Source organism: Cygnus olor, chromosome Z (assembly GCF_009769625.2).
Source record: "Cygnus olor isolate bCygOlo1 chromosome Z, bCygOlo1.pri.v2, whole genome shotgun sequence".
NCBI classification, from domain to species: domain Eukaryota; kingdom Metazoa; phylum Chordata; class Aves; order Anseriformes; family Anatidae; genus Cygnus; species Cygnus olor.
The window spans coordinates 58,094,031-58,119,974 of record NC_049198.1 but is presented as its reverse complement, the minus strand read 5'-3'; the positions used below and the strand labels follow the sequence as shown (position 1 = coordinate 58,119,974).

Sequence of the window (25,944 nt, the reverse complement as noted above, 5' to 3'; positions counted from 1 at the left end):
GCTGTCCTCATATCACGCTGCTAGAAGGAAAAAAATTAAAAATCCTAGGCTTTCTTATAAACAGTATCCCAAGGCAATGCTGCTAAAATTTGGATGAGAGAGAAAAAAACATTTATACATTTTTTATCTGATTACTGTAAGCTAACAGACATGCATCACGAAGTTCAAACAACGTGACAAAAATATGCACTTATATTCAGTATAAAGGGACAAATGCAATCAGTTTCTAAATCTTGAGGTCCTGTCTACTTACAGTAGGCAAAATCTTTGTCAAACAAATGATAGGGCATTGGACTCTTCCATGACAGGATCATGTATCTTAAAACAATAGCATTTTTTTTTCCCTCTGAGAGGAGCAGAAAACTAGAAATTCCCTTTTTCTCATTTATGCTTTAATGCATTTTCATGCATTCTGATTCCTACCTTAAATCCTAAGATTACTTTTTTTGGTACCCCTTTATGCGAAATTGTAATATCACTTCTTGAAAATCAGTTTCAAGTTGGCAGTCTCATGTGGGGGAGTGGAGGGGCAGGTACTGATTTCTGCTCTGGTGAGCAACGACAGGACCTCAGGAAATGACACACAACTCCAATAGGGGATGTTCAGGTTAGTGAAAGGTTCTTCACCATGAGGATGGTCGGGCACTGGAATAGGCTCCAAAAGGAAATGGTCACAGCACCAGGCACGTCAGTGTTCAGGAAGTGTTTAGAAAATACGCTTAGACATATGGCCTGATTTCTGGGTGGTCCTGTGTGGAGGCAGGAGTTGGACTCGATGACCCTTGTGGATCCCATCCAACTCGGGATATTCTGTGATTCTATGAACAAATGGTTACAGGGATGGTGCCACAGCCATTTGGCTACTTAGATCATGTGTCTTGCTTTGAGAAACCTCATCTACTGGGAGGTGATGGGGAGCTCTGTCTGAGGAGGGAAAGAGCATCTTTAGTTACAGACTTGCCAATCTGGTGAAAAAAAAATAAACTAAAGCTGCTGAGGAAGGGGAACGTTGATGTCAGCATTAGCAATGGCTGCCCAGGGATAGGAAAAGGAACAGGGAGAACACCTGAAGAGCAACACAAAGGAATGCCAGCCACGTAAGTCAGTTTCATCAGGGACCCAACTTAAGTGCCTCTGAGCAAATGCGCGTAGCATGGGAAATAAGCAGGGGGAACAGGAGTGTTTAGCCCAGTCTCAGGGCTGTGATATCATAGACTTCAGTGAGGCATGGCGGGATGGCTCACACAACTGAAGCATGGAGATGGATAGCTTCAGACTCTACAGGAGAGATAGGCCGGAAAGAAGAGGAGGTGTGGTAGCCCTCTACATTAAGGAAGGTTTGCACTGTATGGAGCTTAGTTATGGTGATGAAAAGGCTGAGTGTCTCTGGGTAAGAGTCAGGGGAAAAGCCAACATGGGAGATACTGTGGTAGGAGTATACTACAGACCAGGGTGAAGAAGCATAAGAAACATTCTATAAGCATATAGGAGAAGTATTGCAATTGCTAGCAGTCATTCTCATGAGAGACTTCAACTTTCCTGACATCTACTGGAAATACAATATGGCAGAGAAGAAGCAAACAGGGAGATCCCTAGAATGTGCAGAGGATTACTTCCTGACACAGGTAGAGAGGGAACAAACTAGGGAAAGTGCCCCACTTGAACTGTTGTTTGTCCATAGCGAAGGCCTTGTGGGTGATGGTTGGAGGCCATCTTGGACACAGAGATGATGAGATGATAGAGTTCTCAGCCCTTGATCATAGATGTTCTGCAGGGACCTCAATTCAAAGGATCAATGCCCAGACAGAGTTTACCTTGGCTACTAAACTGAAAGACAATAAAAAAAATGTTTTTATAAACACATAAACAAAAAAAAAGGGTATTTTAAGGAAAATCTCCATCCGTTATTCAAAGTGGGGGGAAACAGTGACAAGAGCTGAGGAAAGAGCTGAGGTGCTTAATGCCTTTTTTGCCTCAGTTTCTATTAGTAAGTCTACTTCTTCTCAGGGTACCCAGCTCACTGTGCTGGAAGTCAGAAACAGGGAGCTGAATGAAGCCCTTGTGAGCCTAGGGGAAATGGCTAGCAAACTACTACATCATTTGGATACCCACAAATCTATGGGGCCAGAGGGGATCCACGCAAGGGTGCTGAAGGAAACGGCAGAAGTGTTTGCCAAGTCACTTTCAAAAATTTACCATCAGTCCTGGCTAACAAGGAAGGACCCAGCTGAATGGAGATTGTCAAATGTCACATCCTTCTACAGAATCACAGCCTTCTCCTATAGAAATGGACTACTCATGGCTTGGAAAGATGAACTGTCTGGTTGGTAGAAAAGTGTCTGGGCTCAAAGGGTCATTGTGAATGCAGTCAAATCCAGTTAGCATCCAGTCACAAGTGATGTTCCCCAGGACTCAGTACTGGGGCCAGTTCTCTTTAATATTTTATCAACAATCTTGGTGAGGGGATCAAGTGCACCCTCAGTAAGCTTGCCAAAGACACCAAGTTGGGTGGGAATGTTGATAGGCTTCAGGGCAAGAAGACTTTGCAGAAGGATCTGGATAGGCTGCACCGTGGGGCCAAGGCCCATTACATGACATTCAACAAAGCTAAACACCGCGTGCCGCATCCCCATGCAGCAGTACAGGCTCAGGCAAGAGCGTCTGGAAAGTTGCCCAGCAGAAAAGGACCTGGGGTTGCTGGCCGACAGCCAGCTGAACACGAGACAGCAGTGTGTCCAGGTGGCCAAGAAAGCCAATGGCATCCTGGCCTACATCACAAATCGTGTGGCCAGTGAGACTAGGGAAGGGTTTGTCCCCCTGTACATAGTGCTGCTGAGACTGCACCTCAAGTACTGTGTTCAGTTTTGGGCCCCTCACTACAAGAAGGACATCGACGTGCTGGAGGGTGTGTAGAGAAGACCTACAAAGTTGGTGAAGGGACTAGAGATGAAGAGTTATGAAGTGAGGGAGACTGTTTAGTCTTGGGGAGACTGAGGGGAGACCTCACTGCTCTCTCTATAATTACCTGAGAGGAGGTTGAAGCAGGGAGGGTGTCAGTCTCTTTTCTCAGGTGGAAAGTGATGGGACATGAGGCAACGGCCTCAACTTGTGCCAGGGGAGGTTTACATTTGATGTCAGGAAGAATTTCTTTATGGAGAGGGTGGTTAGGTATTGGAACAGGCTGCCCAGGGTGGTGGTGGAGTCACGATCCCTGGAGGTATTCAAGAGACATGTGGGTGTGACACTTAGGAACATGGTTTAGAAGTGGACTTCTAGAGTGATGTGATGGTTGGACTTGATGACCTTGAAGTCTTTTCCAACCTAAATGATTCTCTGATTCCATGATTCAACAGCTAAAGCAATACATAAATAATCTAAATTTCTGGAAAAAATCGCACTGCATCAATTAGCCAGAATTATGGCATTTGTCATTCAAATTCTTGGAAGATGGGGAAAGGAAGCAGAAAGCGAGGAGAAAACTGAAAAGGTCCTTTTGGCATGCAAGACATTCTTTGCATAGCATAGTACCATTTCCGCTGTGGGGAAGAACTGTTCCGTGCCTATAATGATAGTGCCTCTGTCTTATGAATACTAATAATTTTCACTTTGAAGTGCACAGCATAATGCTGCGAACTCAGGAGCTGTCAGTCAAGTAACCATTGAACTACACTGTGGTGGACAGGGAAGAAATCATAGCCTCTGAAAACCTTCTGCTGACTGGGATAATATGCCCGGAATAGCACAGATAAAGTAGTAAAATTCATCTATGAGTAATATTGAACAAAATTGTTGATACAGAGCCAGTCTTCCATTTCACGGGTTTCATGACCAAATTATACAAACATGGGGAAGAAATTTAGGCCCCAAAGTGGAAAAGTTGTCATGTTCATGAAGGTCTGTCCCAGACCTGATGTGCTGAAGAAAAAAGGCAGCGCTGAACTGGCTGAGGAAAATGAAAAGATTTTTACAGCAAAGTGTGGAACATACACTTCACATAAAGATTTAATTCAGTATGAAGCTTCTTCGTAACTCTTCAAAGGCGTAAGACCCACAGAATCAAGAGTTAGTTCACTTTGAAATTCAAAATAAGAAACAGTCATAGCTGAAGGAGTTCATATGACATTGAACTATTAACAAGGTGTGAGAAGTGAACTGATTGTTTAAGTTCTAAAATAAGGAATGAAAGTGAAAATGATGAACTGTGTAACTGATATATTTACAGTAATTAATGGAAAGTAGTGCAAATATTCTGAATATGATTTGAGGTCATTATTGATGAGCTGTTTTACCTCAGCCACCATAGAGGCTCCAAGGGAGCAGGGACAACTGTAGTCTGTAAGTATCTAAGTGTGGCAGAATTAAAAAGGGATTTCATCTATGGTAACATCACTGGTGAGCAATACTGAAATACAGCATGAAGTTTAGATACCCACATTTTAAAAGGTGTTGAAAAGCTGAAAAGAATTTTTACAAGGACTAGTGGAAGTAGAAGGGACAAAGCATTCTTCCGCTGTAGCTTATCAAAACAGAAAAATTATATATGATGTTTATAATTGTGTAAGTTCTTTTGCAGAGAAAAACAAAAACAACAACAGCAAAAAGATATGGAACAGGTTTGGTTTTTAGACATACCAGAGAACAGTTTCACAGGAACCATAGACTGTAAGCTGATGCTAGCATAATTAAAATAGGTCTTGTACCGAAGCTTAAAAATACTGTAAGAATGTATTCCAGTGGGTGCTATAATGTGGTTGGTTTTTGTTAAGCCTACCAAATGGAATCAGAGGGATTTTAAACAACATGCTTTATTAAAAGCTAAAACGATTGTACCCAGAACAAAGTTTACTGACCTTAACAAAAACTAGTAATTATTATACAATTTATCAAATAAGAAATTTACAAATTACTTTCCTAGAATAAAGTACTTGACTGGACTATATTAAAAAGTTTGCTTGTTAAAAGATCCTTTTGACCTTACCTTTGATTGGACTGTCCTCAGATTAACTATATGAATGTCACAAGGCATAGATGACATAAGTGGAGAAAAAGTATTAAGCATCTCTGGGACACCTGAATCTGCATATGTTGTCATTGCAATTACAGGATGATTTAAGAAAGAAGAAGTCATATGGCTAAGAAGCGAGGGAAAACTGACTGATGCCTTCTCTTCATTCTGCAAAACACAAGAGAAAATATTTTCAAGATCAAGTTACTATACCAACATGTCTAAAATTCTAAATAATTTCCTTTAGATATGAATCCACTAATTTAATAGAAAATTTTAATTTATAGATTATATGTTTAATTACTTTTGGAAACTTCTGATCACCCACAAATTCTCTTTTCTGCTATTAGGAAACCCTCCTGATTTACAAATATTGTACATCTTTCAAAATGATAATTTAGGTATCTCCTTTTACACTATTGTGCAGCCTTCCAAGTTAGCTCTTGCGTAAACAATGCAGTTTAGAGAAACAAATGAGTTACTACTCTAGCAAGTTGCTCTATACTATTCAGTATTTACCTGAATACTGACAGCAAGCTAGTCTTCCGCAGGCTTCTTTTATTACATTATTTTCCTGTGTTTCTTATTTTTTCTTCCTTTTTCAGATTCATCTAACCTGTATCCTACCTCCCTCTTTCTTTTTAGATCTAACTTCTGAAAACTGCAGTTCCCCCACCCCCCCTTTTTTTTGTTTTGCGGGGGGTATGGGTGTGGAGAGTTCCAACTAGCATCTTTGTCTTGGTGGCAATAAAAAAGAATTCATTCAGCAGTTTTATTTCAGCATCACACCAGTAGGAACTGAAAGGACTCCTTCCCCAGTTTTTACAAAGTTGTACTTGCAGTGCTTCTTACACGGCTGCAGAAACTGTGTCACAAGCCCTGAAATGATTAAGTCCTCATGTTCAGAGCAGTAATTCAAAGCTTCACAGAAGCCATAAAGGAAAACAAAGAAACTTTACAAGGCACTTTCAGTTTTAGAATGTTAGGGAAAACAAGGTAGAAATGTGAAAAATTACTTTTGCACTTATTTTTCTTCACATACTTCAGATAAATCCCTACTTATTTGTGGTTAAACAGGTGATATTTAGTGAAAACTTTGCAGAAAGTTTACTGAAAATACAGCATCCTAAACTTTGCGATCTTAAATTTGCATTTTATGGTAGGTTGAAAACATGGAAATAATAAATGGGAGATACTTAAAGCAAAGGGGGGAAGTATTTATCAGTTTGTAATGAACAACCATAATAGTAATTCCTGTTTTGAGGTGTGCACGCATATTTATTTATACCTTTGCACAAGCATTAAATACATCTGACAGTGTAGCAATTTAACATATGCCAGAGCTGAATTGACGTAACTGTGTAATCTCTGCTTTGTTCTTGGTTCTTTTCTCAGTAATGACTAATGGTGTTAGCCTCTTAGGCAGCTACTAAGCATTGAGGCTAATATTGTTATAGATTTATCATGATCCCAAATTCCATTCCAAAAATGGCAATAGCTAATAGTTGTAGAGGATTGCTCCCCCATGTGCATCATTGCACACATTTATCTACATTGACTTAATCTGCCATTTTACTGCATGCTTAATCAGTTTGAAGTCCTTCTGCAATTCTACAGTTAGCCTTGTTTTTTTTTTTATTACCTTAAATAGTTCAGCATCTCTGGCAAACTTTCTTGTCATTGTTCTCCTCTTTCCCAATTAAAATATGAGCAAGCTTGCTTTAAATACAGCTAAAGCTGTCTTAGTTCAAATGACTGCATGCATTCCCTAACCACAGGGAAACATGCATATACATGTTTTTTTAAAAAAGAGTTCACTGTTTGACCCCAAAAGCAACATTGACTGTTTACTCTGTTGCCATATATGTGGTAAAGTAGGTCATATTATTCTATCATCAGTTTTCTTATTATTCATTTTTTTTTCTGTAAAAGAAGCTGATTACTTGCATCTGAATCAGTCAAATAATATATTCATCCTACTATCCAAAGCTCTTGCAGCTGGTTCCTAATTCCAGGTGCATTACCTGAGAAACAGCAGAAGAGAAAATGACCATCCAGCAACCACCATTACTTGAGATTAGTTCCTTATGTGCTCTTTTGAACTGTGGACATACATACTCCAAAGCATTTGAGATCAGAGATCCTGCTAGAATTCAGGTTTATCCATTTCCTTCCCTGCTTTTGACCATTGCCTAACATACACTACAAACATGTCAAAGTAAGAGTTGCATGCCCCGTATGCATCAATGGTCTCTTTAACTCCAGATTTTTCAGCTATAAGGGACTCAAAAGTTGGAAAGAGGAAGAATGGTGAGCCTTCACAAAAACAACTTTTTTTTTCTCTCCTTTTACATGTTTTACCGACATGCAAATTCTTACCATAAGACATCCCACATACTTACTTGGAGAAGGGCCACAGTTCACTAATGGAACAGTGACTGGAAAATCATTCTGCTAGCTACAACTTTACAACTGGAAGTACAGTGCTTGGCAAAAACAAACAGAACTCATTTAGATGCCCTAAATTTCAGAAGCCGATGTTCCTCAGAAAATGCCACCAAGGTCACTTGAGATGAACAGAAGTGAGATCTTTCTGAAAGCTTCTGCTCCATGTATAGAAAAATATATGTTAACACAAGCATGACATCCACGAGTCAAGATCTTTCACAAATCCCAGAGGTCAGAAGCACAGGAAAAAAAAACAAAACAGGAGACAAATCTGTGTATCATGTGGCTGACATGAAAGTAAGAAAATGCTCAAGGTAAAAATGTCAGATGAGTTCTCAGCCACAGCTAGGAGAAGTTGACCCTCTTGAGGGACAAGAGGCCTTGCAAAAGGATCTAGATACATTGGAGCATTGGACAGTTATCAATGACATTAATTTCAACAAAGGAAAATGTCAGATACTGCACCTGGGATATAGTAATGCTGGACACAAGTACTAGGAGACGAATGGCTGGAGAGCAGCTCAGCAGAAAGGGGCCTGGGGGTGCTGGTGACAGCAGGCTCAGCATGGCCAGCATCGTGCCTTGGCAGCCAAGAAGGCAAACCGCATTGTGGGGTGTGTTAAACACAGCATCACCAGCCAGTCAAAAGTGGTGATGCTCCCACTGTATTTAGCATTGGTACAGCCTCACCTTGAATATTGTGTCCAGTTCTGGGCTCCACAATGTAAAAGGGATCTCAAGGTACTTGAAAGTGTCTAGAGGGCAGCAGCAAAGCTGATAAAAGGGCTTGAAGTCATGTCCTAGGAGGAGAAACTAAGGATTGTCTACTTTGGAGGAAAAAAAGGCTCAGGAGAGATCTCATGGCTCTGTACAACCTCCTGAGGAGGGGAAGCGGAGAAGGAGGTGCCAGCCTCTTCCCCCGGTAACATAATGACAGGACGCATGGTAATGGCAGAAAGCTGTGCCAGGAGAGGTTCATGCTGGACACGAGGAAAAATGTCTTTATGAGGGTGGTCAAACACTGGAACAGGCTTCCAAGCAAGGTCATTGATACCCCATGCCTGTCAGTGTTTGAGCGGCATTTGGACAATGCCCTGATTAATATGCTTTATCTTTTGTTTGGCCCTGAAGTGGTCAGGCAGTTGGACTCAATCTCTGTAGGTTTCTTCCAGTTGAACTATTCTAATTCTAAAAGATAGGGCAGGTCAATCTTCTAGGACAGAATCCTTCAAAGCCTTCTCTAAGGCTAGCAGAAGCAATGTAAATAAGAAAGGTATTTTTATGATAAAGATGCAGCAATGTAAGTAGCAGTTGAGAAACCAGGAAAGATGGAAGGAAAGGAATTGAAAACCTTCAGGAAGAATGTGTGTGGGAAAGAATCATTAACAGCCAGTGGGCAAAGGGACAAAGTTGTCAGAAAACCCTTAACAAAACCATAAAGAGTGGCTCCTATCTTTCCAGATTCTTCAACTGATGATTGTAGGGAAACATAGTCTTGAAGTACAAATAGCAAATTCTAGCAAATGCTAGAACTAGAGCTGAATCAACTTGGCTGATCTTTGCTCCTGCTGTGTTTAGTTATTTTATCACAGTCATAAACATTCAACTTGAGCATTATCCAAAATTCAAACTTTTAAAAGCTGCACTAAAATGGAGATTTTATCACGAATCTTGTATTCCCACATCTGGAATGACAGTCAGCACCAACAGAACAAGTGCAGTCATCTCTTCCCAGGGGAGGTCATTCAGTGAATCTATGTCTGTATTAGCAATGGGAATGGAGAGTAAAGCAGGTATCAAAAGCTGCCAGGAGACCAAATAAAGAAAAGGGGTTTTACAAACATTGTCAAGACAATGCTATTACAAAAGTTCCAGAAGGAACACTTCAAAGCCTGTTGCTCTCCTATATGCTTCACAATCATAAAAGGATTGGAGTATACCTTTCTCCTCTTAATCAAGTGATACAAAACTTAATGCTCTAAGGAAAGCCACAGAAAATAAGGTTTTTCATGTAAACACAACAGATTTGGAAGAACAGTTACTCTGTATCTACATTCACTACCTGGGTAGCTTTCAGCAGTACCCTGCTAATACTATGTAAAAGTCCCACAGTCTCCATCTAATTAAAGTACTGCTCTCAAAAGTGGCATTGTTTCCTCAACTTCAATGATTGTGTTTAACACCCAAAGTGTGAACGGAGCTCCACTGGCAGCTTTACAAACATTATGCATTGGCAAGATTCTGACAAATGCCACTGATATAGCTGAGTGCTGGCTTAATGAGCTCTAATCAAAGTAAACACTGTCTTTCTAAACTACCTTGTAGCACATGAATATACAGTTATCCAATTAGAAACAGTCTGCTCTGAAATATAGCCCCCCCAATGACCGAGTAATAATGAATACAAATCCCAAGGACCCTTCTTTGTCATCAGAAATCACGCGAATAAATCTGAATTTTATTTTTAGAGACAAAAAAAAAAAAAAAAAAAAGAAAACCACACACAGAGTCCAATAGAACCTTAGGTTACAGTTAGCAACAAGTTCTAAAAATGGCCTCATCTATAAAGAGTATCCTTATGCCAGACAAGAGCTATTCTATCAATAAAACGAGGATGGAACATATTAAGAAAAGACTCAAAGGGTTTTCTGTTAAGAGCTTAAACTGAGGAAGTGGGGTCCTTAATTAGAGGGGAAAATCATTAATTAGACTCTCCAGAAATCTTTTAGTAATTGAATGGAAGAAAGAATGGAAGACACTGTAGAGAATAAAGTCAAGCTGAAACAGTTGATAATTGGGCTTCAGTTGATGCTGACAGAGAAACAATTAACTTCTCAACACAGGCAAGAAATCTTATATTTTCCATGAAAAAAATAAGGAAAGTAAACAGGGGCACATGGAATGTCAAATCACAAATCTTGACTATTTAGTCCTCCTCTAGACATTTCTCTGTCAAGTACAACTGCCCAAATCTGGAAGGAAACTTGTTTACTACTCCAAAACAACCAGCATCCAAACAATTTCATGAAACATGCTGAAATGTGGATGCTGACTTTGGATCTCAGTAGATTCAGACAAAATCTGGAAAGAGACACAGTTCTGGGCCTGCTAAATCAAGGGATGCAGATCAAAAGAGTCTGATATCAAAACATCTACTATTCGTGGTAGGAAAGTCTCTTACTCTCATGTTGTGTGTGGAAACTGTTTTTTATCAACTTTCTCTTTTACAGATTCAGAAAATCCACTGGCAGAAGAAGAATGCTTCTGGACTGGAAAATCTAATCTGTGAAGTAAAACGACTCTTCAGAGCATTTCTAGTCCCAAAATAGACACAGACAGTGTTATTAAATCTCTCTCAATCATAATGTAGCCACTGACAGCAACTGATATGGTCAACCTCCAAAGACAAACATGGAAAGAAGAATTTGTTTCTTTCTGTGCAATTCAAAGCCTGACAATTTGTCTGTATGTCTGTTGAGATGCAGCTTCTATGTAAGAGACTGGCTGGGTGATACTGTAGTAGCTGGCTTATAAATGTGAAACATAATGGCAGACAATATTGACTATGTGAATAAGCAGTCTTAAAACATATGACAAAAACGCATAATAGGTAAGGACAGCTGCCTTAGCTTTAAAATACATATATTCTCCCCCAAGACCAAACATCTTGAATCCTTAACTCTGTAAAGGGTTCTCTATTTCAGGAGTACTCAAGTATTGTGTTCAGTTTTGGGTCCCTTTCTTGTAAGAAATATCAAGACCCTGGAGCATGCCCAGAGAAGGGCTACGAAGCTGGTGAAGGGCCTGGAACACAAGTCCTGTGAGGAGCGGCTGAGTGAGCTGGGGTTGTTTAGTCTGAAGAAGAGGAGGCTCAGGGGAGACCTTATTACTCTCTACAGCTACCTGAAAGGAAGGTGGGGGGATCTGAGGGTCAGCTTCTTCTCACAGGTAACTCATGATAGGACTAGAGGTCTCAAGTTGTGCCAGGGGAAGTTAAGGTTGGAAATTAGGAGAAATTTCTTCTCAGAAAGAGTAGTCAGGCATTGGAACAAGTTGCCTAGCGAGGTGGTAGAATCACCATCCCCATGTGTGTTTAAGGAAAGGGTGGATGTGGTACTTAGGGACAAGGTTTAGTGGGTGACATTGGTGGCAGGGGGATGGTTGGACCAGATGATCTTGGAGGGCTTTTCCAACTTTCATGATTCTATGAATCTATGTTTAGAAATTCAGATTTTATTTGGGAATGATATTAGTCAAATTCATGAAACTGATATAAAGCACTAAATTGTTTTAACTTATGTGTAGGCTTTACATGCAAGACCGCCTGGGTGTTACCTCACCAAGTAAAAATCCAATGTACCTTTTAAAAACTCATCTGAAGTTGTACATTGTAATACAAAAAGAATGGTTGTGTCTGACACGTTCTGAGATCACTAAAAAGTCCTCCAGATATGGATGTATAGGTATTCCCTTTTGTTTGATGTCTCTGTCTGGAACTAGGTTTTAGTGTGCCTGTAAAAACTGATGCCTCTGAGACAGCAAGAAGGGTATCAGATAATGGGGTTTAAACCCACAGTGGAACAAATAGCAATTAGACACCAATGCAGACTGAAAGAAAGAATCTTGCATGTTAAAATGTGTTATGTCAATCCTCCTTCTAAAACAGCTGGATTATTCACAATTCTGTATTAACCCTTTGTGAAAAACATATTCAGCTCTCTTTCAGTCTACAGTCCAAACATTGATCTCTTTTCAAAAGCAAGAAGTACAATAGAAAAATCTTTTTTTCTTCTGATGCAAATAATTTTTTTTTTCAGTGACCAAGAGTGCCATGCTTGGCCAATGTAACCGCATGTCAAAGAAAACACTGTCCATCACTTCAATCAGCTTCCAAACTGGCTAGTGGTTGTAGGGGGATACCAAGATTGTGTGGAAAACAAATAAGGCGATAGGAAGATCTTTGAGGATTCAGAACACTAAAGACCTTGAAGTTGTACAAGATTCTTCAGCAGAACAATTTTCAAGTGCTTTGTAAAAGAGCAGAAGCAGGTCTTCTACAATGAATTACACTCTTAGGGAAACCTAGATAAATTGCAACCAGAAATACCAGCCACAAATGCGACTACTGAACAGGCAAGTACCCTGAAATCTTCTGAGGCCTATAAACAAAAATACTAGTGCAGATTATTTTCTGCTATAGTAGAGCATTAAAGTATTTCCTGAAATCCTGGGGGGCAAAGATCCTGAAAAATGTAAAGACTGGATCTGTCTGAATAGTACACGCAGATATATATATATAGATAGATAGATATAGATATAGATATATTTGTTAGCAATGAAACCTTCATCAGTTATGTCACAGTTTTGCATATCAAAGCATAAATTCTTTTGGTGATGTATTTCAAGTCCTTTTTTGAGAATTTTGATGTGGATTTCATTTTTTTTTTGATAGCTTAGTTTTTTGACCAGCAAAGGACTGAACTGAGCAGACAAGAATTGATACGTCTTTATCTCTCTGAATGTAGTATTTTCCATCAATTGAGTTGAAGGCTATTACACTAGGAACATATTTGTGCCACACAAGGTGACAGGGGTCTGTGAAGGCTGATTATAAAGGAAATAAAAATTGAGGCACTGTCCACGAGGCTGTAAGTAGGTTCGCGGTAACTCTAAAATCATCACAAAGTTTCTGTACCAACAAAGCTAGTACTAAGACTACAAGTGAGGAACTCTGTGACATCTACAGATAATCAAATTCAATGAACTTTGTACCCACGGAAGTTGCTCTTCCCCAGTCTGATAAAATTAAATCTGGGGGTCTTTAAGACCAGAGTACTCCTCTGATCCCACTGCTGTGGTCCTGTGTTCCCAGTACCAGGCAGGAAAAAAGGCATAGCATGTATCCTCAATAGGCACACACATACCACATATGTGACCAGCCACACAAATGAAAAGAGAGCAGAGCGTTTACCAGCACCCACAGAGCACTCAGAAACATGAGCAGAACAATCTGATCCTGATTTACCCTACTGCTGACGAGGTCTGAAGCTCACTAGTCAGACACCATCACTTTCTTGATTGACAAGTACACTGAACATCTGCTGATGCCTCAATAGTCAACGTGGACTTTAAGTCTGCCTGATATCCAGGCTTGGACTGTAGGCTCCTTAACCATTCACCATATCAGACTTTACCTCCTTGCAGGTGCAAACACCCTACACACCAGCCTGAAGTTTGCCAGCAGTTCACATGCACGCACAGAAATAAGAGACTTTCCAGTAACCATCAGCCAGTTCTGTTGATTCCTCAATCCCATGGCCTCTCTCTTCAATAACTAACAAGTAGACCTCTTATTCTACTTTCCTAATCTGACCTGAAACTGTTTAATTACTCTCACAGGCTCAAACTAATTGGTGAGCTAACGAAGAACCAGGATAGACTGTAGTGACCAAGCACAGACCCTTTTATTTCCCTTTTCCCTCTATGTTCCCACATTTGCTTGCCTTCAATCCCTGTCTCTCCCCTCCTATGTCTTTTCCACTGAACAACCCAATAACAAGTGTCCTGTATTCTTTCAGGCAATAACCTCCTTAGTCTTCATAAAGTGTTTTCTGATGAGTCATCTTGTCAGGTTTCACGCTAGTAACAATTGTCCTCATTTGACAGTCTCAGGTGTAGCCAATTCAGTGTGTTCCTTTCCTCCCTGGTTAGGTTCCCTGGGTTGTTCCATTTACTGCTGCTCCTTTGGTCACTGTCAGATCCTTGTGTTTAATTCAGTTAGTCTTTAGTCAGATGCCGTAACATCAGTCACATTCTATAAACTGATCATTTGGAGAACAAACATACGTTTTCTGGAGCAGACAAAGTAACTAGCCACCGGGACCGTAAGCACACCACCATACTTAGAGGCTGACAAATATGTAAGACATCAGTACAGCTATATGAAAGGGATCACAAAAGCAGATAAGCAGCATGACATCCTTTTTTAAGAACAAAAGAATTTTATACTTTATAGACTCTCCCAACCAATTTGATTTCTTTTCTAATTATTCTTACAGTGTTCATATTTTCCAGTAATGATGCAGGAGGAAGGAGGATGGACTTAAAATCCAAAGAAATAACAAATGCCAGAGATGTGAAAGGACATGGTGCCAGATTTTGTTTCCTACTGACTGGCAAGAGCTTATGCTCCCAGTTGATGACAGAACACAGAGATCAGAATTTTTCTGGGGTTCTGCTTCGATGATGGAGTAGCTCACCAAAGTGATGACGAAGACAGAAGCTACCCCATGATAATTCCTACTTTTTGTTTTCCAGAAAGGCTGTATGCACATTGGAAATTTGCTGCTGATGGGGAAGTTCTTGCTGCTGACAGAAATTGCTTGTTCTGTATGCAAGGAGATTATCTCTCTATAGTTATTTCAGTTGAGAATATAAGGAAAAGAAGCCTGACTCACAGACTTTCTCCTTCCTTTATGAAGGACTCAGTCCTACCAACAGAGCTTGCAGAAGGAATTACTAGGTCTTTCTAGAAGAGGTGATTCAGCAAAATTTAGATTTAAGAGCTCAAATGGCACAAACTCAGAGCAGCTGCTGAAAAGACCTACACTCCCACTTTGGCCAATTATGTGGGCTAATGGGAAAAACAGCTTTAATAATATGCACACTATGAAGTAGAATATTGTCTTTCCGAACAGCATAGGCAGAAAGGTACACACAAGTGAAGAGAAATAAAAACACCCAAAGGAAATAATGTAATTCACTGCAGATGTACGTACAAAAAATGAGGCACAACTGTAAGTCCAGAAATCAGAAGAAGGTTATCCTCTTTGCTACCTCTTTAACCATGAGCCAGCTACAATGAGTGGCTGCTGCCCTGTTGGAGGATGAAGACTTTCACTCCCTATAGTTCTGGCCAGTATGACAATGACTAGAGCTTGGACATAAATCAGTCTTTATTTAGAATCCTTCTATAACATCTCTTTATCAAAGTGTCAGGAAAAAAACAGTATTTGAAACAATTAGGCTGTTAAGTGCCCTGGCATAAAAATGAGGATGGTGTTAGCCTGAAAAAATAGTATTTGCACATAAATGTTAACACTGCTGTTGAACAGCAGACACAAACTTCCATTGTAAGAAATAAAATATCATCTACTTCATAGTGATAATCATCATTTAAGTTTAGTATTTTAAGAAAGGCTGTCAAGAACTAGCACACAGCTGAATATCTCTTCAAAGCAATAGATATATATATATACTAATAAAATCAATAACAATAAAAACAGCAAACAGTTTAATTTACAAGGCAAGGCTCTACAAGAAGATGCATTGTGTTCTGATATGAAGGGGATGTGCAGAAAATGTTATTTGCTTCTTCCGTGATCACCACAAAAGTCTCAAATTTTGAAGGCCAAGACTTTGTATATATTTGACAAGTTCAAAACAATAGTCATTATTAAAATTGATACTGGAATATCATAGAATGGCTTGGGCTGGAGAGGACCTTAAAAAACCTCTAGTTCCAACGCTCCTGCCATTGACAGGGATGCCACCGACTAGATCAGGTTGCCCAGGGCCCCATCCCACATGACCGTGAACATCTCCACGGATGTGGAATTATCTACGGTTGTCAAACATGAGCTTGAAAACACTTCTAAATGCAAGTAGAGTTCCCACTTTTTTTGAAATATCGAGTCAGTTATATTTATTATGGTGTGTGGTAATGCATAGAAATGCATAGTAAAGTGTATACCTGGAACATGAAATATGCATATGCATTATAAATATGCACTCCATGTAAGAGGCAAGTACAACTCAATAATCAGATAAATGGCTATATCATGAAGCATATATTTTCAGAGAAATTGATTATCTGACTGCCACATATTTGTGATTTTATTAACTGCCTGTATCACTGTTTCTCTAAACAGCCTCCCCCAAATCATAGCAGCTATTTGAGCTACTGAATCCTGGCTCTTTGCTTGGGACTAGACTATAAATCTGGTTATATAAATCAAGCAAATCAAGGCAAGATATGAAACAAGAATCTGAGGAAGAATACGTGTGCCTGGAATGGCATCTTTTTCTCCAGCTATGTCATTGATGAAATAAAGATATTACTTCTTCCTACAAATTATGTGTCCTTCATTTTCTTATATTAATATAACGTACTGAGGTATGGAATTTAAAAAGGTACCAATGCTTATTTTTACTGAAGTTTACAACAAATGTAAAAGAAATAATCCGTATTTTCAAAAATAAAGATGCATTTAGTTTTTTGACAAACAGGTACTGATAATTGTGCTCAGTTTCATTTTTGTCTACATAATAATCCCTTGAATTTAAAAATAAAATGCTTTCAGCTTTTGCTGAATAATCTGAGGAAAAAGAAATGAATATTAGGAGAGAAGTCAGAAAGATATACAGAGCCAATCAATACTTGCAGGGACAAAACGAACATAAGCAGAATTAGTTACATTTAGTAGGAGAACAAAAAGTATCTAGAAATGTATCAAACATAGTAGTAACATCAACAGAGGTCTGAGAGACAAAGTTGTCAATAAATCAGGTGAGTGTAACCTAAAGCGAAGTGGGATCTGCACAGCTCTTGTTATCTATGTACGTAACTTACTTAATGAGCAATACTGCCAGTGAATACACCTTTTGTACTACCCAAATTTGGGGTGGGAGGTTAAGATGTGTGTTGTGGAATCAGTTATATCAACCTGAAGCTGTTTGCACAGAGCATGAATACTTACTACTGGTGAGATAAGCTAAAATTCAACAGCCAAAACCCAGGAATTACTACGATTAGAGACTTCATAGAATTTAGGTTACTTGAATGTGACAGTAATTGTTAAGAACTCTGCCTACCCAACTGGACAGGTCAAATTTACACTTCAGCACATTCACCATGGCTTGTCTCTGCCATTAAAGTACACTGTTCAGGGTTGGGGGTGGGAAAGGAAAAGATTTTGGAGATGCAAAGGAAAAGAAACTTTTGGCTTATTTTGCCATAACTTAAAGTGATGCACATTTATTTTAGTTAAATGTAAATAAGTGTATATCCTACACTTCATACACACTCCTCCTAAGGAAAAGTTTCCCAAAGAACAGAAAAACTACTCATCAGAACTGTTTTTGAGAAGAGACAGAATGAAGTATTTTGGAATCCACTTTAGGAAATGCTTGTACTGGCAACGAAACCAAGCAATCAAAACTCTCACCTTCCTTTCACTGTTCCTTAAGTAAGTAAAAAAAAATAGGTCTTGACAACAAAATTAAGGTCAGTGTATGAGTCACACATTGCTGTCCATCACATAAATAACCTGCATACGATTTCTCTGTAATTTTTTCTGACAGGACTATTATTAAGCTATTATAACAACTACCTTCTAAGTAGCAATGCACTAAAAATGCATTTGTATATTTTACAAAATGGAGGGAAAGGGAAGTACTATCCCTTCCTTATGTTAACACATCTGAAAGTTGCAAGAATCAGAAAATATTAGAGATGTTTAGATAAATTTCAAGAAACAAAAAGCTAGAACACTCTAGAGGAGAATTCCAGATGTAACACCAGAAAGATATTGTGTATTTCCTTAAAACAAACAAAAAACCAACAAAACCCACATTGTTAAGAGTTTGGCTCCTGTGGGTAGTGCACACTGCATCAGTTGAAACAATAGCACCACTCTGACTGATTTTAAAAAGAAAAGGGAAATATATTGTTACCTCGTGCAGATGTCTGATTGGTATTCCAGGCAAGCTGGTAAATACATGCAAAAAACAATGTGCATCTTCCACTAACCTGATAGCCCTAAACAGAGTTGCTTAGTCTGCCTATGTTCCAGTAGAGGTACCCTCAAACTACTTTCCACAGGCACATTTTGGTCTGAAGCAGCTGTGCAAGTAAACTTTTGGTCAACCACACTTAATCACCCACTGCATTAGTTTGCAGAGGAGTCAGAGCACGCATGGAGTAGTTTTTTTTTAGAGGAAAGTAACAAAAATTCCCCCGGAGTTCTATGGAAATTATGCTCTAGCCTTTGAATCAGATTACAATTTAAATCACTGACTAGTCCTTTGGATAGTTTTTACGTCTATGCTGATACAGAAGTAGATCTGTTTTGAGCAGGGACTAGACAAGATGACTTCTAGAAGTATCTATTTTATGATTCTATGGAAAAAAGCCAAACTGCACAGTGTAGATGCATGTGCCATGGCACTAACTGATTTGATCTGCTCCTGTTGTTCCATATTATCTGCTATGTAAACATAGCTTTCCATGTCTGATGACTCTAATTTAGCAGCTTCACATTTTAATCTAATACAATACAAATTACCTTGTGTACAAAAAAAAAAAAAAAAAAAAAAGTTTAGTGTGGCAGTGCAGATCTCCCTGTAGGTCTCTTTTTGCTAAGTTAGATTAACTTGTGCAACACTCATTGCTGTCAAAACTAGAATGCTTCCAGGACTTTAGTTAGCTCCTTTCTGGTTCAGATATTTCCACACCACACTGATAACAGCAGTTAATGTGCTGCCTGTGTTACAGAGGATGAGGAACTAGAAAATCATAATGACATGTACAACCTGAAAAAAACTGTCAATCATTAAGTGGTGGAAATTAGCTTTAAGCTTGATATTATCATCCTCTCACAGTGCTTAATGATATCCATTATAAAACAGAATTAATTCCAATTTATCTGCATATTCATTAGCAGTTTAGTATACAACTGCTCATCTTTAGCCATGTTGTGATTTTAAAATCTGCTTGGTGCTGTCATCATGATTCTACTGTCTCAGTATGAAGAAGTATTTCTCATTTTGTCCTTTTCAAATGATAGGAAAAAAAATTAAAGAGAAAAATGCAAAGAACAGAGAAAAAAACTGACAAGTTACTCAAAAGATTAATATATAAAAGGGTGAAACGGGATGAGCTATGCAAGAAAAAAAACAAGATGGCCTCTAGTTTCACAAAATCATAGTGAAGTAGGAATGTTTATGTCTGGCATCTACATATTTCTGCTTAATTCTTATTTCCTAAAAAAAAGCTAAGCTTGGTCTTCTTGTTCCATCTATTCATCCCAAATTATTTTTCACCTTTTTTCCACTTTCATTAAACTCTGATAAGAACCAGAAGTCTCATTAATTAGGAATCTCTTATAAGCTTCCTAGAAAAAAATAAAAAAAAGCCAACACTTACTTAAAGAAGAGACTTTCACAATAGCACTTCAGTGACGTGCTGAAGTGCGAACTCAAGTTACCTGTTTTACTTGGCTTGCTAGTTATGCAATCAGTAAACATATAATCTCCCAAACCTACCCAACACATACCAGCTCTTACCCAGGTGACAAAAACAGGAAGTAGATGCGTGAGAAGGAAAACACTGCAAGTATTTGTATGAGGAATAATGAAAGATGCAGTCCTTATGTTGATAATGTACAAGCAATTTCACAGAATTCTCTAGGAAGCCATGTTTTCTTAATTACACTGCTTGTGGAATAACTTCTTTACTAAGTTCACTGCTTTTAAAACAGAAATAAACATTCATGTCTTAACTAGCCAGAAAAATCCAGACAATGATTCTTACCACATCTGTTCCATGTCTTCTTTCCAGCAGAAGTCGGAAGATGTTAGCTGTAATCTTGTTATCTTGGACACCTTGTCCAAGGCCACGGTTGTCATCCTGCATAAGTCGACGATCCATGATTACTTCCAACTGACCTGAAAAAGCAATATAAGAGTTGTACTGGTAATAGGAAGACGTTAGATTTCTATTAAATGTAAGAAAAAAAAATCCAGAAACATAAAACTGTAAAAATTCCAATTTTTCTCTTGCATACAGAAGACTAATAGTGAAACAATATTGTTAGGACTGATTTTGAAAACAGTTAATGCTTCTGGATGTTTATAACCTTCCAAAATTTTAGCATACCTTTCAGCAGAAGGTCCTGTGAATTTTTAACCTAGAAGTCTACACTGAAATTTAGCATGAAAAGTTACAACTGTTAACTATTACTTGTAACAAGTATACTTGGTGCATCAAACTTCAAGAGAAGAATCACCCCAGGTAGCTGCAGCTGTATGGAGAGAACTTCTAACTGAAGTAACTGTCCTCATCTAACAAAAATGTGTGTAAAAGACTGCAAACCCCAAATACATTCCAAATATATTTCTTCCTTTTTTTTTTTTTTTTCTTATTTGTTTATTTTAAAGTTGGAGGCAGAGGAAAACAATAGTAGGTAAAATGAATAATAAATACTGATAATCACGCCTTCTTGGATTTTGTCTTTCCCACTTGTGGGAGAAGGAAAATACTTCGCACCAGATGAAAACCGAGTATGAATTTCTGAGCTTATTCCAAACTGTAGCACTGCCATTCAGAATAGCTCAATTATCATGATGTTAAATCATAAATAGCCTTATGGAAGACGAAGTTCACATCTTTTCAAGTTTATAACTCCAAAGGGAAACCAGCCCAGGGCATGTAATTAAGGCTGTTATGGTGTTTGCACACTGAATCTTCAAACAAATATACTTGTTTCCTAAATAAAACGGCAAGACTGACACACTTGTTTCCTAAACAAGAATTGTACAATTTCAGCTACAATAAAAGGCTGTTTAGCAAGGCAGTCTCCTTTATACTTCTCCAATATTCTTCAAATACTTACCCAATTTTCCTAAATACTTGTTCTTACTTTTCTTCAAGAAAAGTAACAGAAAACAAAACAACAAACAAAGAAACAAACAAAACAGGTTTTGTGTACCCAAGTCAGAATTCAAGTGGAAATGAGTAACAAAAATCCCCATTTTGTACTATGGAATAAGGCTAGGATTGTGCCTCAAATTGATGTTTTTTGTGGAACACAGCACGAACACAGACTGAAAGACAAATATAGTAAATCTCTGAAAAAAAGCTAGAACCACAGTAAGAAGGACAAATCTATGATAAACTTTTTCTGAAACTACCTAAACACATTTTCAGCATTCTTTAAGAAGCTAGAATGAGTGATGGGTGACAAAAGAAAGCTTAAGGTGATCGTGAACAGAAAATACAATCAAAATGATCCCTGCTATTGAAGTTGGATAAAAAAACATTTCCAAATTGGTTCAAAGGATAAAAAATAGGGAAATTTCTGGCTTAAAATGACACAGAAGTATTTTGGTAGGCTTTGGGACCTAACTGATCACTGCTACACCATTAATTATCCACCAGACTACAGGAAAAGCCACTTCTAAATGACAGTGGTGCATACCATCTATCTGGATGTGGTCTTCCTTATGGCATGTAGGATAAACCACTCAGTAGTCAATTAGAGCAGAACTGAATGGGACTTCCAAGACAAACAACGTTCAACATCTAACATTTAAAAAAAAATGACACATCCAATCCCACAAATGGGAAAAGAGACAGAAATGTAGGAATAAAGTTCTAGCTTATGTATTTTACAGTCTTTTATCAAGTTTCTTAGGAGCTGATATTGAAGACTGATGACTAGTGAGAAATCCAACTCCATTCTGCTGGGATCATCTGACAGTATGAGTGTTAACTGTTAGTTATATAACTTTTTTATTATTTTTATTTTTTATATTATTTTTATTATTTTTTATATTATTATTATTTTTTATATTTTTTTATTATTATAAATTACTAACCATAGTAAGAAACTGACTCTAGTACAAGAACAGGAAGTGAGAAATATTCAGCTGCTTACATAAAACTCAGATGGTGAGTTATGCCTTGAGAAATTTCTCAGTGTGCTACTAAAAGCACCTACTTAAACTGTAATTTTGATTTTTTTCTTCCAGAACCCCTTTAAGATCTTGAAGGACCTTCAAAATAAGTATCATGAAACATTGGACATGCCCTCACAACTTTAAGCTTCATTTTGGTTCTTTATTACGTAGTCCCACATATACTCAGGAGAAATTTGGGAATCAAAGTTCTTTTATAAAATGTTACCTCATGAAAACAGATGAGATTAATACATTCACCCCCTTTTCTAATGGCTACAGAGTAAATATTTCATGTTGCTAACTTGAGTAGCATACTAGTTTGCTAAAAATTGTCAATGGTCAATGCCATTAACAGGTATGGGAGATACAACTTGCACTCTTTGATATAAATGGAAAAGAGGAAAAAATCTCTAACATCCTCAACTGGCTTGAAACCAATACTCACAAAAAGCCAGTTTTCCCCTGACACTTACCTGAATTGCTATACAGTACTACCCTTAACTTTCCTGACTTGAAGAAAGAGTAGGTCTCTTTGTGGACTTGCATGCTGCACATCTTTCTGTAATGCAGAGACTAGGATTGCTGAAGAACAAATACAGACACTATTACAAAGCAAATGAGCCTCTGAAGACTTGTTTAGTCTCCATTACCTATTTAATTAATGCCTGTATATGTTAAGTGCTGCCAAGTTCACTCACAAGATCAAGCCAAATGGATTTTTTTTCTAGCAACAGAGGAATGAGAAAATGTGTTTTGGATCTTGTATCAGGTGGTCTTAAAACAAAAGGTAGATATTTTCCATTATGGACTTTTTAAAGCATCAGCGTACAGGCCCATGTTAACTAGAATGGCAAGTCAAACCGTCCCTCCATTGCTAAAAGTAAGGAAAAAAAAAGGCACACTGAATAACTATGACTGGATGTGCCCTTTACCTCTACTATGACTGCAAACTAGTTATTTCCTGAAACATACAAGACAACACAGACACCCTGACTAAAATAAGGAATGGTTTGATATAGCCAATCAACAGCTTCCTGGATAAGTATAACTAAGGGGTCGAAAAATGCAGCAAATTTATTTTTTTTACATTCTCTTTCCTGCTTTTCCACAGCTTTTTGACACACTGTACTGGGAGAAAAGCACTGTTGCACAGCATCAAGGGATCATACACACTACTTTCTTTGAAAGAAGTAAGTCAGACTGAAAAAGTACATTGCCTGAAGGTATTTAGGCATATCATAGCTGCTTTGTGACAGAAGGTATCCAAGAGGCACACTTGTTCTAGCATACATGCAGATTAACTGACCCAAACATAAGACAGATTTCCAAGGCAGTTCTGTAATCAACAGTAGTGATACAAACACTATACAAGTAAATATTGTTCAATATCTTTTCCCTTAAGTAGCTGTGTCAATAATTTAAATTCTTGAAACAACCTAGAACTGACTCACTGAAAAAGACAGGGTTGCATAGGATAGAACTTGATATTGAATGGTTAAGTAAGTAATTCCCCAAAATAAGACCATTTAAAGTTACTGAAGCTATTTTCTTCAGTTATTTTAGATGAGGTCATGCATTAGCTATGTGTCATTATAAAATCCTGTTTCTTAAAGAAACGAAACTTTTAAAACAACAGTGTAGTCTCTTATGTTGACAATACAAATGCTCCAAAAAGTACCTGCGGTCTTTTCATTTGTCTTGTGTCACAAGTCACAACAACAGAAGTTAGAACACAACAGTATCTAAAAATCTTCTGCTTTTCTTGGGGTTTACTCCCTAGGTAGCAGATTTGTGAGTGGAAAGAAAAACACCTGCATGTACTGCATGTATTGCTATCACAATGAGGGTCAACAATGTGCTAAAGAATGGCAAAGGATATTCTCACTTGAGTAATTAGATATAAATTAAATCATCTCACAAGCTCTACCAATATCTGAAGTCTTCTGGTAGGCTCTAGTACCATAAATAAATAAAAATTTAAGACTGCTATGATGAGTTTTTTTTATCATTTGCAGATGGGATTTTTACACCATTTTGAGTTTCAGGCAAGGAAGACACCTCAGAAGCCTTAGAACATTCATAACCTTTAGCCAAATAAATTTCCTTTCTCCTTCAATCATTCACAAGCAGGCAGATCATATCACTGATGAGGACTAGACTCTTTATAATGATCATCAATATCATGCCAAGGTCAAACAGAAGGTTCCTGAAGGAGAAACGGCCGTAACTCACAAGACAGACTGGCTTCTGATGTGTAAACCTAAATCACATTGAGGAAACAACTATGAAGGAAGATTGGCATTATGAAAAACAAGTGTACCCCTCAAACCATCTTGTTCTAATACCAGGAAATACCAACATATAAAAACACTTTGCCCTAAAATGAGTAAGACTTGACAATATTGCTGTCATTCTAGGACAATATTTATGTCTTGTCAGAACAGATACTAAGATAACAGTTCCTAAAAAGAAGCTTGGAAGCAAGCTTTGGCATAGTTTCTGGTTGGCTGTTGTTTATTTATTTATAAGCATTCATTCAGTAGCTTTTCAAAACTATGTAAATTTAAACTTACAAGATATTACACCTAGTAGTTATACATCTAAAATTCTATGCCTTATGTTGTCCACTACTTTCCATCTTTCTATCTTATACTTCCTTGTTCTGGTAATGGTATAGACAGTGAACAACTGAACTGCGCTTCCATCCCTCAAAGCCATTTGTCATAGCTTCCTCTGCGGTGAGCAACAAGACTGAGTTCCTTATGAAATTCTTAATGTGAATTGATTTTTCTTGTCAACATATTCATCAACTCTTTCAAAGAACTCCATTAAATTTGTGAATTATGATTTTGCTTTAAAAGAACTACGTTGGTTTTTTACTACAGTAATTTTTATTCTTTATTTCACTCATTCTAGGCTTTCAGAAAAGCAGCTATTGTTTTCCTTGATAGGAATGTTAGGCTATGTCACCTGGACCTTAAACTCTCCACCTTGTAACAAACAAACCAAAAGACACTATCAACGCCAGAGGAGTACAAAAGAGTACAAACAGCTTAATGTTGCTGTTCCATCCTTGAGTTCCATCAGAATTCTTGGGTGAAAAATATCTGGTTCTGACAATTAATAGCTCATTTCATCATTGCCCTGGTTTTGCCTGGGATATAACTAATTTTCTTCCTAGTAGCTGGTATGGTGCCATGTTTTGGATATAAGATGAGAATAATTTTCTCATGTTATAAAGTTCTGATAACATACCTATGTTTTAGTTGCCACAGAGCAGTGCTTACACAGAGCCAAGGACTTTTCAGCTTCTTGTGCTGCCCTGCCAGCGAGGTGGCTCAGGGTGCACCAGGAGCTGGGAGGGGACACAGCCAGGACAGCTGGCCCAGGCTGGCCAAGGGACGTGACGTTATGTTGAACGATTAATATGGGGTGGTTGACTGGGGTGGGGCACTGTTCAGGTACGGGCTAGGTATCAGCCAGCAGGTGGTGAGCAATTGCATTGTGCATCACTTGCTTTGTATATTCTTTTATCATTATTATTATTTCCTTTTCCCGTCCCATTAAACTGTCTTTATCTCAACCCACAAGTTTTCATTTTTTTCCTCCAATTCTTGCCCCCATTCCACTGTGGGTGGGTAGGGGAGTGAGCAAACACTCTGTGGTGCTTAGCTGCCTGCCAGGTTAAACCAAAACAGTCTTTTTCATAATCTCTTTCCTCTGACTCATTTTTGAGACAGGTCTTCCAATTT

At 38.2% G+C, this 25,944-nt stretch overlaps 1 protein-coding gene across 1 annotated transcript in view; it reads right to left on the bottom strand.

Annotated features, from left to right (window-relative positions):
- MAN2A1 (mannosidase alpha class 2A member 1) overlaps positions 1–25,944 on the bottom strand; it is a 137,297-nt gene that overhangs the window by 6,929 nt on the left and 104,424 nt on the right. The window contains exons 19-20 of the mRNA XM_040541150.1: positions 20,046–20,179; positions 4,979–5,173 (exon numbers count right to left, since the gene is read on the bottom strand). Of these exons, the coding sequence (XP_040397084.1) occupies positions 4,979–5,173; positions 20,046–20,179 (329 nt within the window). The remainder of the gene's footprint in view (positions 1–4,978; positions 5,174–20,045; positions 20,180–25,944) is intronic.